This window comes from Pogoniulus pusillus, unplaced genomic scaffold (assembly GCF_015220805.1).
Source record: "Pogoniulus pusillus isolate bPogPus1 unplaced genomic scaffold, bPogPus1.pri scaffold_74_arrow_ctg1, whole genome shotgun sequence".
NCBI lineage: Eukaryota > Metazoa > Chordata > Aves > Piciformes > Lybiidae > Pogoniulus > Pogoniulus pusillus.
Genome location: NW_026974721.1, coordinates 189,104 through 205,564, shown reverse-complemented (window position 1 = coordinate 205,564; position 16,461 = coordinate 189,104). Strand labels below are relative to the sequence as shown.

General features: G+C 47.8%; 1 protein-coding gene across 1 annotated transcript; it reads right to left on the bottom strand.

Annotated features, from left to right (window-relative positions):
- Positions 1–363: 363 nt before the first annotated feature.
- On the bottom strand, positions 364–15,127 carry LOC135174537 (ral guanine nucleotide dissociation stimulator-like 1). Its single transcript, XM_064141812.1, has 10 exons — positions 14,964–15,127; positions 14,284–14,434; positions 11,134–11,348; positions 8,626–8,703; positions 5,677–5,861; positions 4,991–5,106; positions 3,858–4,073; positions 2,695–2,798; positions 1,935–2,019; positions 364–462 (listed from the first exon to the last, which is right to left on the bottom strand). Exons 6-10 carry the CDS (start codon positions 4,997–4,999, stop codon positions 364–366), a joined length of 513 nt encoding a protein of 170 aa, XP_063997882.1. The 5' UTR covers positions 5,000–5,106; positions 5,677–5,861; positions 8,626–8,703; positions 11,134–11,348; positions 14,284–14,434; positions 14,964–15,127.
- Between the last annotated feature and the right edge of the window lie 1,334 nt (positions 15,128–16,461).

The window sequence follows — 16,461 nt, the reverse complement described above, 5'->3', positions numbered from 1 at the left end:
ACATACGTCCAGGCACGGGCACATTCCAAAGCGGGAACCCCAAAGGCGGGAAGACCCCCAATAGTTATACCCTTCGCTAGACAAAGGGCAGAGTTACCACACCTTAGGCGCGAAAGCGCACGGCCAATCCCAGCCTGACTCCAGCGTGGAAACTCATGGGGCAGTCCCTCCCTTCGCGGGGCACTCCTCCCCCTCCTTCACGGCTGCAGGGCAGGCGAGGGGGGGGGGGGAAACCAAGCGGCTTTTCCCCTTTCCCCCCGAAGTCTGGGCAGGAGAGGAATTTAGGGGTACAGGACTCCAGGACACAAGGAAGGGCAGACTCAGAGCTGAACGATTCGGAGGATATTTAGGATTCAGTGATAATCACCCCAAATTACCTCCACAGTCTCGAAGGGCTGTGTCGAGCATGACAAGATCAGTGAGGAAAGCACCGAGGTAAGGTACCAGGACTTGCCCTGTCCCCTGCAGAAGATCAGAGCAAGAATAAGGACATGGAAGAAGCAGGCAGTGGTCTTGTAAACCATGTTTTCTTTCATTCCATCATCCTCAGTACCTCATCTAGACCTTAAATCAAATTCTGAACAGGATGTTCTCACCAATATTGCCACCCTACCTTGATTTGCAACAGTGGGTCACCAGGAAACCCTGCTGGGGGAAGAAACCCTGGGGAGGGACAGGGTCCCTGGTTACCTGCTGCCAGAGAAGGAGCAATTCACTCCCCAGCCATTCCCTTCATTTTAACAGTAGTGAGTCACATTTTAAACCTTCTAGGCTACTAGAAGCTGCACTCTGAGCTCTACAGTTTGTGTTTCTACACACTTGTGAAGCAAAGACTTGTCTCCACCAGCCAAAAGGAGATGTATTTTCCCCAGTCAAATTAAAAATTCTGCTCAACACTTTTGCCTCCCTCTTCCAGAATTCTCTTCCCCTGTCCTTTGCCAACTTGGAGACAAAAGCCATTTGCATCAGCAGACTGGAAAGTGGACACATTTTATGAAGCCATCTCTGGAGAAGTCTGTGTAGCTTTCAAGCTGGTACATCAGAAGCTTTGTGACCTTGTGCAAAAAGATTCTTGCTCTGACTAGAGCCAATTTTCTTTATCACAAGAATTCCAGTACTTACAGTACCTACTTTACTACACAGAACTGTCTGGGCTTCCACCTATTTCTCTTTAGCAAGAGCAGTTAATGGGATTGTTTCGTGTAGGGCAGAAAGTAGACAGCTGAGCACATGTTTGTATTCATCAATCGTTCCATAGAATCACAGACTGCCTTGGATTGGGAGGAACCTTTAGACCTCATCTAGTTCAACCCTCAGCAATCAGCAAGTTGCTCACAGCCCTGTTCAAAATCACCTGAAATGATTCCAGGGATGAGGCATCTACCACCTCTCTGGGCAACCTGGACCAGCATCTCACCACACTTTTAGTGGGAAAAGTATCCTTGTAGCCAGTCTAAATCTCTCTTCTTCAGTTTAAAACCATCACCCCTTGTCCTGTCACAACAGGCCCTGATAAAAAGTCTGTCCCCAGCTTTCTGACTGGCCCCTTCAAGTCCTGAAAGGCCACAAGAAGGTCTCCCTGGAGCTTCTCTTCTCCAGGTCAAACAACCCCAACTCTCACAGCCTGGTCTCACAGCAGAGGCCTTTCAGCCCTCCCATCATCGCAGTAGCCTCACTCCAGCAGGTCCATGTGTCTGCTGTGCTGAGGACTCCAGAGCTGGCCCTGGCACTGCAGGTGGGATCCCAGCAGAGTGAAGCAGAGAGGCAGAATCTCCTCCCTCCACCTCTTGGTTCTTTCAGGAACCACAAAATCACCTCTCAGCCCAGGAGAAAAGCCTAAGCCTTACAAGAAGAGCTTTGGCAGTTGGTTAGAGAAAGGGCTAAGCTCAGCTGTGACTGTGATCACAAGCACTGCAATTCAAGCTAAGTCTCACCTTTGCCACCAGCTCCTTAGCTGCCAAGGAATTGTTACGGTCTGCAAAGATATGGGCCAGCTCCTCTAACAGCAGCACTGCCTTTCTGTAACAGGGAAAGATCCAATCCTTTGTGTCAGCAGTAAGCTCTAAATCAGACCAGATCACTTCTTTTTCACTATGGATCAGTTGGGCATATAAAAGAGAACACCACCAAAATGTATCCAATGAGATGCTGCATGTCTACAAGAAACCCTGCTGGGAACTTTTGGTGCCCCAAATAAATTTAGGCTTTATTTTACAGCATCACAAGGAAATGCCATCTAGGTATGCCAGGGATCTCAATCACACCGCAGGGGATGAGACTAAGCTGGTTCTAAGAAGGTGGTTAAATGGATTTGAAGGAATAGAAAAATAGCAGAGAGAGATTCTCTCAGGTGCCTTCCAAGTCAAGCCATTCCATGATGGTCCTACGATTCAAAGGAGAGAAGACAACAGGCAAGCACCATGGTGCCCTTGTGCTGGCCTTGTGAGAATGGTGGGCATGAGCTGGGTGAGTAGCTAGTCCCACAGCTGTTCAAAATAGGTTGTGGAAGACCCAGTATGCTACAAAGGACAGAAGAGAGCTGGTACCCCCAAGGGCAGGTTGCCCCCTTGGTATCAAAGAGGAGCTCACGTCTTAGCCTTACAGGAATGTCTGTGAAGGAGCAGGACAAGATGAAAAGACAGAGCACTGAGTTTTTGCCTTTCTCTGGGGCTAGGCACAGAACGGGAGACTTACTTTGGAACACGTGCCCGGGAACTCTTGAGCCAAAAGACAGCACAGGATTGCAGTGCCGAAACAACAGCCCCCAGGGCAGAAAAATTCTTCAGCGCACGACACTCCTAGGAATAGAGCGGTCAGAAACACAGCAGCTTTAAATGTCAGCATCCCCATTGCTCAAGTGCTCTTCTGGGAGAGCGCTGTCGTGCCTGGTGCACCTCCCCACTGCTAAGCAGGCAGCTGTACAAATACTGAGCATCAAAAACATCACTGCCCATCCTCAGGCACCAAACACTTTATGTGCTTTGATGCTTAGATGTCGCTGCCCTCACTTTCATGCCTTTGTGCTACAGCTTCCAGTTCTAGAGAAAAGAAAAGTGGAACAGAGAACTACTTGAAAGGAGGTTGGAGCAAGGTGGGGTTTGGTCTCTTCTCCCTATTAGTAAGTGATAGGACAAGAGGAAATGGCCACAAGTTGCACCAGGGGAGGATTAGGTTGGACATTAGAAGAACCCTTCTCATTGAAAGGGACAGGGAGGTGGTTGGATCACTATCCCTAGAGGTGTTTAAAAGAGGCAGAGATGTGGTGCTGAGGGCCATGGTTTATGTGTATGTATGTGAAGGTATGAAAACAGAAACACTTGTGCTGTCCTCTGCCACACCTGATTTCAGCTCCCACTGCATTCATAGACACAGCAGAAGGAGCATGATGTTCATGGACTGAATGCTAATGGCCCAAGGCAGGTGACCACAAGGCTTATTCTGCCTGCACCACTGCCAGGCCAACTCCACTCTTGTCAAATGCTCCTCTGAAAGCAGGTCTAACCTCTGGATGTTGTTAACTACCATGTCACTTCTTTCACTGCTAGCAGGGAAGTGGCTGAATATACCTGTGTCTTCCTATAAATGTATTAGCAAGTGTACAGCACTCCCCATTCACCTCACCCATTCATTAGAGATCCCAGCCCTGTGAAGACCAGCACCAACCCCCATTTCCATGGTGGGGAAGGAACAGAGGAGAGGAAGGGGAATACTTCACCTGATAGTACACAGAAAGACAGTCAAAAATAGAAAGATTTAGCGCTAAGATGTTCACTGGCCTGGGACCAATGCACACAACCCTTTTATTCCCTCCACCTCCCACACCAGAAACACTGAAGAATACAAAATAAAAGCTTTACATGGGCAATATGGATCCATCTCTCCATGATCCTGGCTCTCTGATGTGTCTTTAGGTCCTTATTCTTCACGATGGTGCTCACAACGCAATTGCAAACGGCGTTGAACTGAGTGATGGTGGCTCTGATGCTAAGCACCAGCTCTTTGTTTTCATCCCTGTCCCTGCGTGACCAAATGCTCCCCAAACAATGCTGGGAAACAACTTTCTGGAACAATTTCTAGAGTGAAATAGAGATAAGTCAGCAGGACTCTCCTAGACCTATGCTGTCCACAAGACAGTGGACAATCTGTACAGTACAAATTGGATCTAAATCCTAGGCAATATTAAAAGGTAAAGATTTGTTTTCTCTTAGTTTAAAATAGACACTTTGGCACATTATTTATAGGCTTGATGCCCTAGAAAAACTGTCAGCTAAACAGTCCTGGGCAAAGAAGAGACAACTTCAGATCAGTTGCAGGACCAAGGGGAAACAAAAGTAAAAAAGATCAAGTGATACTCTGAAGGAGGTTAATACAGACAAACCAAACCGGAACGCTACAGACTACCTGCACATCTTGAGGCCAGGCAGCAATCTGGTCAAAATGTCCTATTTCTCAGGTGTCAAACACTGAACTTTGCCAAAAAGCCTACACAGATTTACAGTGACACCTTAGAGAAAATCAACCAAAGCTTCACAATGACTGAAGGAAGAAAGCCCAGTGAAGGAAGCTGGTTTGGATAACCAAGTAGAGCAGTGTTCTGTGTCCCAACAACCCAGGCCATCCCAGCATGGTGCGGGCTGGGAGGGACTTGTAGAGCTATCTAGTCCAACCCCCCTGCTAAAGCAGGGTCATCCACAGCAGGCTGCCCAGGAACACAACGTTCATGTGGATTTGGAATCTCTTCAGAGAAGGAGACTCCACAACCTCTCTGGGCAGCCTGCTCTTGGGCTCAAGCATCCTTACAGCAAAGAAGTTTTTCTTCATGTTGAGATGCAACCTCCTGCACTCCCATTTGTGCCCACTGATCCTGGTCTTATGAATGGGCACCACTGAAAAGAGTGTTCTACCTGCTGTGCAACACTGTACTTATACAGACAGAACTTTAAAAGAAGGGAGTGCTGCAGAAACCCAGCAGAGTTTCCCCTCTACGTACAGAGTCCATGTAGGTCAGCTGTTCTGCTACAAGGGCCTCAGGCAAAGAAGAAAATTGTAGTTCTTCTTCATATTGGACCTCCAGGACATGGCAGCTGGTATTAAGGAATTCATCACCTGCCCAGGACAGAAAACATAACAGGAAATTTGTGCAGCAGGCAGTGAACGAAAGCACTTTGGGCACTCTGCTGCCTGACGTCGTGGTCCCGCAGTGCTGCAGGTTTTAGCAAGAAAGATGTTGACCTGTAGATTAAATTGGCAAAGAAAAGGTGCAAGAAAAAGAAACAGTTAGAATTGAGCTGTTCAGGGATTCTTAGCAGAGAAATGGCTTCATCCATTTGCTAACCTTTCTTCTGCAAAAAGAAACACCACCACCCCACAACAAAAATTCCTCATTAGCACTGCTGAATTTCACTAAACTACAGTTTGGGTCTTTATACACTGTTATAATCTGCAAACAACAAAAAATAAACTGCAGAGGAATGAGATTGCAGTTATATCCCCAAGATACTGCCTTAGGAATGCCCTTAAATCCAGATTTCATCTGACACAGAGATTTTGGGTTTCAAAAAGAAGGAAATAAGAAGGCACTGGTGAGCCTTTCTGTAGAGTTAATGAAGCGTGCTCCACACACCCCCCTGTGGTACCACACAGTCTGGCAGAGCAGAGAGGCAGAAGGTAACTCACAGTTGTTCTCTGTTCCTTCACTCTGGAATTTTCCCAAGAGTTTCTGGGCCTTCTTCTCTGTGTCAGAGCCAGGCAGGTTCCTGTTCAGGTAGTCCAGAACCTTCAGGAGAGAAGGGTAGTTGGGAGGCTCTCGGAAGTCCTCGGAGCACTGACTGAGCCAGGCACTTAACACTGATGCTACAGCCCTAAGAGCAAACAGAGAGAAGACATGGATTGCACACAGAACATAGGGATGCAATCAGATCTTCCTGCCTCTCACACAGCTATAAAGACAGCGAGACAGTCACAAACCACCTGAACCCACTGAGCAAGGAAGTTCATTTGTCCTTTTCATGTATGCAATCTTATTAAGATACTACTCAGGTTTTGCCAGAGACTTCAGTGAAGCTGACCCTGATTTGCACTCCCACAAGTTATAGCCTCCCAAATACAAACTAACAAAGAACCAAATCTATGTAAGCAATATTGAGATCTTCCTACTGAATTCAAGACATCAAATCATGATGGCTAAGGCAACTACCACAACAGAATAGCTTACTTCAGTTGGAAGGACCTGCACTGATTATCTAGCCCAACTGCCCGACCACTTCAGGGCTGGCCAAAACTGAACGCCTGTTGTTAAGGGCATTGGCCAAATGCCTCTTCAACACTGAAGACTCAAGGCATTGACTACCTCTCTAGGAAGCCTGTTCCAGGGTTTGACCATCCTCCTGCTGAAGAAATGCTTCTGAATGTCCAGTCTGAACTTCCCCAGGCACACCTCCAAACCATTCCCATGCATCACAGAACATCAGTGGCCAAGCTTTTATCTGGAGCTTCGGGACCATTATTCTCAGCCAGGACAGATGTCACACAACAGCCAGTCCAGCTCCACAGCCCAAGGTGCAAGAAAGGCCACCAACAGATGTGTGCCCACAGAGAGGCTACCAAGCTCCCACTCCACCCTCTCCTTTCCTCACACTTTTAATCATCTTTTCCAGCTCAGCACACATCCAGCACCCTGTGTCACAGCACCATTTAAAAACATCACTCTCCTATGTCCAAAGTATTTCCATCTCTTTCCCTTTTCTCTCCATCAGGCTCCTTGGGGTCCATCAGCTGGCTGTGAAATGATCTTTCACATCCCCAGTATAAATCCTTAATCTGTTTTGCATGACTGGACTGACTGAGACAGGGGGAGGTCAAATGGTTTGCCCAGAGTTGGAGGTTAGAGGAGACCCTAGAGCTCATTTTGGATGGGAGTGTGGGAACCCACTGGCTGTCTCTTGTTGCCTCTACCTACTACATTATCCTGTCTTCTTGCTGCTTGTGGACAAGTTTTAACTACTTGCCCTTCTTTGATGAGTTCTCATGTTAAAACAGGAGGAAAAGGCTCCAGGGAGACCCAAGGAAGATCTAAGGAAGAAATCTTTTAAAGGTGGTGAGACCCTGGCTTAGGTTGCCCACAGGGGTGGTACATGCCCCATCCCTGGAATCAGTCCAGGTCAGGTTGTTTGGAGCTCTGAGCAACCTGCTCTCCTTGCAGGTGTCCCTACTGACTTGCAAGGGAGTTGGGCTAGTTGACTTTTCAAGGTGCCTTCCAACCCAAACCATCCTGTGGAAATAGTCATAGCTCTCTGTTCCACCAGCCAGGAAAGAATGGAGGAGAACTGAGCTCCCTTGGTGACTCTCACAGGGCAAGAGAAAGAGCCCAAATCAGCAGAGCTTGTAGCTTTCTATCCTGCTTTGTTTCTAATTAAAGCACTTGAGAATCCTTTTACCATTTGTAGACATTAATTAAGCTCTCAAGTAGAGACAGCTACTGAAATACTCAGAGCCAAGGAGCTTCCACCCATTGCTCTCTGGGGGTTAAACACAACAGATTCTTTGCAGCTTCTTTGTCCATTCAGGCAATGGAGACAGGAAGGTGTCTGGTATGTTAATGGAAACCATTTAAAGCCAGACTTAAAATTCCCTTATCCCAACACACAAGCCATCAGAAAAACATGGGGGTAAGCAGAAGACCAAGCAAAATGTGCACGGAACAGAATGTGCTATGAGTCGACAGCCTGCTTGAACTTCAGGAATGGCAATGCTGTAGTGTACTGCTCAGTCTTGACTGCATCTCTTGATAAGGAAACCGAACATTTTTCTCCCATCTCAAAACTAAAGGTGGCTTCCTCAGGGACAGAGAAATCAGTGCACTGGCAAAAAAACAAACCTTAAGCTTTTCCTAACTGGTGGAAGTTGAGATAAATTGATAGAAAAACAGTCTTCAGAAATGCTGAAGAAGATCCTGTAGCCAAATGTAGTGATGCCACAGTGCTGCAAACCACAGCTCCTACAGATGTCAAGCACTGATGACCTAAGGCACATTTTACACTCAGTGTCTGAAGCTAAAAACACATATTCATATGATGCTATGAGGTTAACCAAACTACTTTCCCCTTGCATTTCAAAATAGCTTTGCTATCTCTCTTGAAAATTAGGATGACTTCAGACTTTAAATTTCACACCAAGAGCAGCTGTAAATCACAGAGGCGCTAATGGAAAAGACTCATGCATGCAGATGTTGCCAGAGACAACACCAGCTTTGGTTTGCAGACACTGCTGTAAGGCACAATAAAAACAGTCACAAGCAATAACCATTTACTGCCATCGATAAGGCAGGGGAAACAAACACTCTTTGTCTGTTTCAACAAAATGTTGGCCCAGATGTGTTCATCTCATGTTTAATTCTAAGATGATTTCTCTGATGAGAAGATCTCTGGCTTATATTATTGTCAACCTGCTCTAGGTGAATCTGATCACCAAAGGTCCCTTCCAAACCCTGCTATTCTGTAACTCTGTGTGATCCTTTGATATGAGACAGTTTAAGCAAGCAAACAGCACTGTGGCCTTTGAAAAGGAGCAACATCTCTGCTGCCCATGTGCTCCCCGACAGCAAGTCCTGGCCAAAGCCACACTTACGTTCTAGGCAGAGCTTTGTGCTCGGAGCAGTTCTTGCTCTCTGTCTCCTCGAAGGTTGGGGTCTCCAGGTTCTCCTTTCTGGAAAGTGAGATGGGTGTTTAGAGAAACCTCTACTGAATATCCCAGCAGCAGAATTGATAAACTACTACCATAAACACCTAAAGAGTGTTTCTAGCTCAAAATACAAATCTGTTGAGATTATTTCATTTAGGAAGGAAAAAAAACAGAGGCAGCAGTGGCTGGTTTCTTCCAACCTAATTCATGTGAAGCAATCCATACATGGGAAGAAGCAACCCAAATCATTTATTTGCTCACAGCTCCAAGGCAGGCAGGCTTTGGCCACCATCACCTGTGGGACACTTCAGTGGTCTCCTCTGGGCACCCAAAAACCTCCCAAAGCTTCCTCGGGCCATTGTGGCCAGTAAGCAGTGCTGCCAGGCCAGCTCAGGGACTGAGGTCAGGCTGGATTTGCCATTGTGGGCATCTTTTCTGCTCATTTTCCCTCCATCCTTTCCCAGAGCAACGTTCCAGTGACACAGTGACTGTAATACAAGCACTTTCTCCAGCACAGCTTCTGTTTCTGCAGCACCTACAGGATGGCCAAGGGATCAGGCCCAGACAGCATGGGTTTAGGAAGGGCAGGTCCTGCCTCACCAACCTGATCTCATTTTATGATCAGGTTACCTGCCTGGTGAATGTGGGGCAGGCTGTGGATGCAGTCTACTTGGACTTGAGCAAAGCCTTTGACACTGTCTGCCACAAGAAACTCCTAGCCAAGCTGGCAGCTCATGGTTTGGACAGATTCACTCTGTGCTGGATCAAGAACTGGCTGGATGGCAGAGCCCAGAGAGTGATGGTGAATGGTGCCACATCCAGTTGGCAGCTGTCACTAGTGGTGTTCCCCAAGGATCAGTGCTGGGCCCAGTCCTGTTCAATATCTTTATTGATGACCTGGATGAGGGGATTGAGTCCAGCATCAGTAAGTTTGCAGATGACACCAAGCTAGGAGCAGGTGTGGAGCTGTTGGAAGGTAGAAGAGCCCTGCAGAGGGACCTGGACAGGCTGGATGGGTGGGCAGAGGCCAATGGGATGAGATTTAACAAGGCCAAGTGCAGGATTCTGCACTTTGGCCACAACAACCCCAAGCAGCGCTACAGGCTGGGGACTGAGTGGCTGGAGGGCAGCCAGGAAGAAAGGGACCTGGGGGTACTGACAGATAGTAAGCTGAAGATGAGCCAGCAGTGTGCCCAGGTGGGCAGCAGAGCCAATGGCATCCTGGGCTGGCTCAGGAGTAGTGTGGCCAGTAGGACAAGGGAGGTTATTCTTCCCCTGTACTCAGCACTGGTAAGGCCACACCTTGAGTACTGTGTCCAGTTCTGGGCCCCTCAATTCAAGACAGATGTTGAGGTGCTGGAACGTGTCCAGAGAAGGGCGACAAAGCTGGTGAAGGGCCTGGAGCATAAACCCTATGAGGAGAGGCTGAGGGAGCTGGGCCTGATTAGCCTGGAGAAGAGGAGGCTCAGGGGTGATCTTATTACTGTCTACAACTACCTGAAGGGACACTGTAGCCAGGTGGGGGGTGGCCTCTTCTCCCAGGCAACCAGCAATAGAACAAGGGCACACAGTCTCAAGTTGTGCCGGGGTAGGTATAGGCTGGATGTTAAGAGGAAGTTCTTCACAGAGAGAGTGATTGGCATTGGAATGGGCTGCCCAGGGAGGTGGCAGAGGCACCGTCCCTGGAGGTGTTCAAGAAAAGACTGGATGAGGCACTTAGTGCCATGGTCTAGTTGACTGGATAGGGCTGGGTGTTAGGTTGGACTGGATGATCTTGGAGGTCTCTTCCAACCTGTTTGATTCTATGATTCTATGATTTGTCATCCCTCCTGGCTCCAACTGCGATTCTGCCCATTTTCCCTCCATCCTTTCCCAGAGCAACGTTCCAGTGACACAGTGACTGTCATACAAGCACTTTCTCCAGCACAGCTTCTGTTTCTGCAGTATTTGTCATCCCTCCTGGCTCCAACTGTGATTTCACAGAGTTTTCTAGGTGGCAAGTGCCCACTTGTGCCAAAGATACCGAGGCAGTTGTCACATATGAGAATAGCCTGTGGAGCTGGGGAAATGCCACTGGGAAAGACGAAAACATTGGCACAACTCCAACAGAGCAAAGCAGCATCTCTTACCTACATGGGCAGAGCATGTACCTTGAAGGTAGGACTATGAATTTCATTTTCCACAGGACAAGCAAATTTGTTTCTAAACTAGAGAGTCTATTTAAACTGGACATTAGGAGGAAGTTCCTTAATATGAGGGTGGTGGAACATTGGAACAGGTTGCCCAGGGAGGTGGTGAAGGCCTCATCCCTGAAAACATTCAAGGTCAGCTTGGGTTTCCTCAGCCCTGAGAGTGCTGGTCTAAGAACACTTGCATCATCTGAAAGTGCTCATTTCAAAGTAGCTCTTGCTGCTTCGACTGATGGCTCAGTTCTCATCATAAATGGGCTCTTACCAGTCAAGGAGAAGCTCCAGGACTCTCTTAGTGGATGTAAATGCCTTGTATGTTGAGAGGAAGATGTCTGTGTAGGCAAAATCGTGGTCTCCAAAAGATGTCAAAAGGTTTTCCACAAGCTTCTCCAGCGTGCCAGCTTTAATTGCCCGGATCTTGGTCACCTCCAGCTGGCTGACAGCATGTTTTGAAGACATGGTCCTCTGCTCCTCTTCTATCTACAACGTTAAAGCAAAAGCAAACTGCAAAAATCAGAGAGAAGTCAGACTCCTGACACAGCTTTCACAATAGAATACATTCAGTGCCATCCTTTCAAAGCCACAGTCCACCTGTGGTTACTGAACAAGTCTGTCATTTTGGTTCTCCACATTCTTTGTCTCTTCAAATCAAGCAAGGGTTTTAGTAAGTTTATCTTTAGGATGTTCCTCTGACACACCCCACAAAACATTTCACAGTCTGGCTGCTATCAGGTTATCTTATGAGCCCATCGTGGATTGGAATCTAAAAGGACAATCCCGCAGAGAATACTGTTACTGCAGGGAACAAGAGTGCTCATTCGGTGTCCCACTTCAGCTCTGAAAAAACATGAAAGCCAATCCACACCTTCAGCAGCAACACTTGTGATTCCTCTCCTGAAAGGACCCATTTTGGGTTGCCACACAGAACCTAAAGTCACAAACACATTTGGATTTGCAGCATTTCAGGATACTCTTGCAAGGAGGGTGTCAAAGTCATCCTTCAAACATAGAACATGTCACTGTCACATTACAATGTCTCTTACAGTTTCTGTTTGGCACAATATTTGCCAACAAAGTCAGGTTTGCTGTTGTGGCTCTGTGTGGGTTTTAAACATTTGGTTTTAATACTTACAGCCTGTTGTATGCCTAAAATAACCAGAAACACTCCTTTGAATTGGGTCATTATTTTAGAGGACAGCTCAGACAACTATTTCTGTGACTGGTCCTTAAAGTATTTACTTCAGTGAGTGTGAAAAATGGAATTACAAATACAAAATATCAGTAAGAGCAACCTAAGAAAATTTCCCTCAGCCTTTTGAGTTGGCTGTCTCCAAGAAGGAACCCAGACCTAACATTTGGCTGTCTCTGAGAAGAAACCCAGACCTAACATCTGTCTGTCTCTGATATGGAACCCAGACCTAACATTTGTCTGTCTCTGAGAAGAAACCCAGACCTAACATTTGGCTGTCTCTGAGAAGAAATCCAGACCTAACATTTGGCTGTCTCTGGTATGGAACCCAGACCAAATCTAAGACCACTAACACAAGAAACATGGAAATGTGCTGTGACACACCTGCTCTTTTCATAGAACAGAATCATAGAATGGTTTGGGTTGGAAGGGACCTTCCTGACCTTGAGTGTCTCCAGGGATGGGGCCTCAACTACCTCCCTGTGCAACTTGTTCCAGTGCTTCACCACCCTCATGGTAGATCACTTGTTCCTGGCATCCAATCAAAATCTTCCCTAACTTTCAAACCATTTATCCTTGTCCTATCCCTGCAGGCCTTTGTAAACAGTCCCTTTACAGCCTTGTGCAAGTCCCCTCAGGTCCTGAAGGCTGCTATTAGGTCTGCCCAGAGCCCTCCCTTCCCTACCAGGCTGACCAGCCCCAGCTCCCTCAGCCTGTCCTTGTAGCAGAGATGCTCCAGCCCACCCACATCCTTGTGGCCCTCGTCTGAACCTGTTCCATCAGGTCCATAGCCTTCCTGTGTTAAGGGCTGCAGAGCTGGACCTTGATTGTAATGATGTGACATGGTTGATTACTATTTAATCATTATAATCACATATCACCAGCACTAATAAAACTCCAGTAACAAAAAATCATTTTCTTTGAGAGAAATGAGTGTATGAGCCTGGTCAAGCTTCTATACACAGGAGGGAAAAGAAAAAGCAGGAGTTCTGAGAATTAAGGTCATTATGCAAAGGAAAAATCTGGCCATTGTGAGCTATTTCAAGACTATGTGAAAAAAACATCTTCAATCCTCTTAAGTTAGATAAAAAAAACAAAAACAAAGAGACAGCAGGTAAGCAGAGGTCTTAGGGTACTTGCAGCCGCATCTCAATTGTAAAATGACATAATTTCAGATTGAATTTAAGCCAGTTAAGCTGGTGGAACTTACAGGAGCCCAAAAATACTAGTATTTTTCCTGGTAGAAGACAGCAGGCAGACTGAAGACTGGAAGCTGCCATTGTGGTGCCCATCCACAAGAAGGGTCGGAAAGAGGACCCAGGAAATCACAGCCCTGTCAGCCTGACCTCAGTGCCATGCAAGATAATGGAACAGGGCACCTACAGGATGGTCAGGGCATCAAACCCAGCCAGCAGGGATTTAGGTCCTGCTTGATCAACCTGATCACTTTTTATGACCAGGTGACCTGTCTGGTGGATGTGGGGAAGGCTGTGGATGTAGTCTACCTGGACTTCAGAAAGGCCTTTGACACTGTCTGCCATAGCAAGCTCCTAGTGAAGCTGGCAGTTCGTGGTTTGGATAGGGGCACTCTGTGCTGGGTTAAGAATTGGATGGAGGGCCGAGCTCAGAGAGTGGTGGTGAATGGAGCCACATCCAGTTGGGAGCTGTCACTAGAGGTGTTCCCCAGGGATCAGTGCCAGGCCCAGTCCTGTTTAATATTTTCATGATCTGGATGATCATGATCTGGATGAGGGGATTGAGTCCAGCATCAGCAAGTTTGCAGGTGACACCAAGGTGGGAGCAAGTGTCAATCTGGTAAAGGGTAGGAGGGCTCCGCAGAGGTACCTGGACAGGCTGGAGAGATGGGCACCTACAGGATGGTCAGGGCATCAGACCCAGCCAGCATGGATTTAGGTCCTGCTTGATCAACCTGATCTCTTTTTATACACAAGTTATATTTCATAATTCTACCTAGGAGTTGGTTTTATTTTCTAGAAGCCTTTACATATCATAGAGGAGATGGGGGGGCATTTCCAAGTCTCTTTTACACATCAATACCACTCTTGTATACCTAGATTAAAAAGGAGAGCTTTTGATCTGTTGGAACACCACAGGCTAACACTTACAGGGTTTAATGTTTTTAATGCTTGCCAAGGATTCTCAAGCATTGCAAACATCTGAGATTGCAAGCAGCCTTTTCAGGAGGCTGCCCCATGCCTCACTCACCTGCTCCTCTGCTGCATCATCACTCCCCTGCCATGTGAAAGACAGCAGAGTTTCTGTGTCCAGGCAGATGAGACTCCCAATTCCTTTCACACCTCCTACAGAGACATTCTACAAAGCCAGCATCTGTTCTTAGAGGGATTGCAGAATGCAGCTGGATAGCAGAGAGAATCAGTCAGGGCTGAAAGGGACCACAAAGATCATCCAGTTCCAACCCTCTGCCATGGGCAGGGACACCCTACCCTAGAGCAGGCTGGTCAGAGCCTCATCCAGCCTGGCCTTAAACACCTCCAGCCATGGGGCCTCAACCATCTCCCTGGGCAACCCATTACAGGCTCTCGCCACTCTCATGCTCAACAACTTCCTCCACACGTCCAGTCTGAATCTCCCCACCTCCAGCTTTGCTCCATTCCCCCTAGTCCTCTCACTACCTGATAGCCTAGGAAGTCCCTCCCCAGCTTTTCTGTAGGCCACAGGGGGCTTCAGATACTGGAAGGCCACAAGAAGGCCACCTGGGAGCCTCCTCTTCTCCAGCTTGCACAGCCCCAACTCTTTCAGTCTGTCCTCAGAGCAGAGCTGCTCCCACCCTCTGATCATCCTCGTGGCCCTCAGCACAAACCATCCAGTACTGCTCTCTCTGCTTTAACTAGCACCAAGTTTTCAGGAATGCTGCAGATACTTACACACATTGCCCTAAGATGTGTATCAGATCCCTTTATCCTCACAGGCACCCAGGGTATCTCCCAACTCTTCCAGATGTTGAGGCTCAGGCTCAGGCAGCCACAGATTCCTTCTGCTACAACAGACCATTGGAACGGAAACAAAATCCAGTTACCTGTCCTCTGAGAGAGTGCTGCAAGTGAGAAGCAACAGCTCTGCAGTTGGAAAGTAGAAAGGAAGGCACATTAAATACATCTCAGAAGTAAAACCATGTTAAAAACCACACAAGCACACACCAAAAGCCTTTTACAGGGAGCACAGCCTCGACCTTTAACCCAGCACATGCTAAACTCCCCTGGCACTCTCCCGTTTTTTGTCTCCACTGCCATCATTTCATAATCAAGAACTAAAGGCTTCACTGCACAAACACCAACTACACTCCGGCAGAGTCTGCTCACACAGTCCTTGAGAACAAAGGGGTCCAGGATGGTTGGACCTACTTTAAACAGGAGCTCTTGAAGGCACAGGAGCTGGCAGTTCCCATGTGCTGAAAGATGAGCTGGCAGGGAAGGCAACCAGCATGGATGAGCAATCAGCTCCTGAAGGAATTGGGGGAGAAAAAGAGGGTGTATCACCTTTGGAAGGAGGGGAATGCTTCTCCTGACATGTTTAAGGAGGTAGCCAGATTATGCAGGAGAAAAATTAGAGAGGCTAAGGCCCAGTTAGAACTTAGGCTGCCACTTCTGTGAAGGATAATAAAAAGCACTGTTATAAATGTATCAGTGCTAAAAAGAAGGGCCAGAAGAGCCTCCACTGCTTACTGGAGCAGGAGGGGAACACTATAGCTGACGACGAGGAAAAGGCTGAGGTCCTGAATGCCTTCTTCACCTCAGTTTTCAGCAGTAAGGAGGGAGGAGTTCAGGGCAAGTGGCCTCTTGAACTGGGGGAAGGGGTCAGGGAGCGATGTGTTGTCCTGGAAATTCCTGAGGACCTGCTGAGCCACCTGGACACCCACAAGTGCATGGGACCAGATGGGATCCATCCCAGGGTGCTGAGAGAGCTGGCAGCTGAGCTGGCCAAGCTGCTCTCCATCATTTTCCAGCAGTCCTGGCTCACCAGAGAGGTCCCAGGAGACTGGAAACTGGCCAAGGTGATCCCCATCCACAAGAAGGGTCAGATGGAGGAACCTGGGAACTACAGACCTGTCAGCCTGACCTCAGTGCCAGGGAAACTGATGGAGAAGGTTATCTTGGGGGTGATAAGAGCGCACCTGAGGGATGGCAAAGGGCTCAGGTGCAGCCAACATGGATTTAGGAAGGGCAGATCCTGCCTCTCCAACCTGATCTCCTTCTATGATCAGGTGAGCCGCTTGGTGGATGTGGGGAGGCCTGTGGATGTGGTCTATCTGGACTTCAGCAAGGCCTTTGACACTGTCCCCCACAGCAAACTGCTGGCTAAGCTGTCAGCTCGCGGCTTGGATGGCAACACTCTGTGCTGGGTTAGGAACTGGCTGAAGGGACA

Excerpts from the sequence above, each read along its gene's own strand:
- LOC135174537 (XM_064141812.1), bottom strand. Across the intron at positions 2,799-3,857 it reads GATGGATCCATATTGCCCAT|GAGTGTCGTGCGCTGAAGAA; the intron begins GTAAAGCTTTTA and ends CTCTATTCCTAG. Across the intron at positions 463-1,934 it reads CTAAGGAGCTGGTGGCAAAG|GGGACAGGGCAAGTCCTGGT; the intron begins GTGAGACTTAGC and ends GATCTTCTGCAG.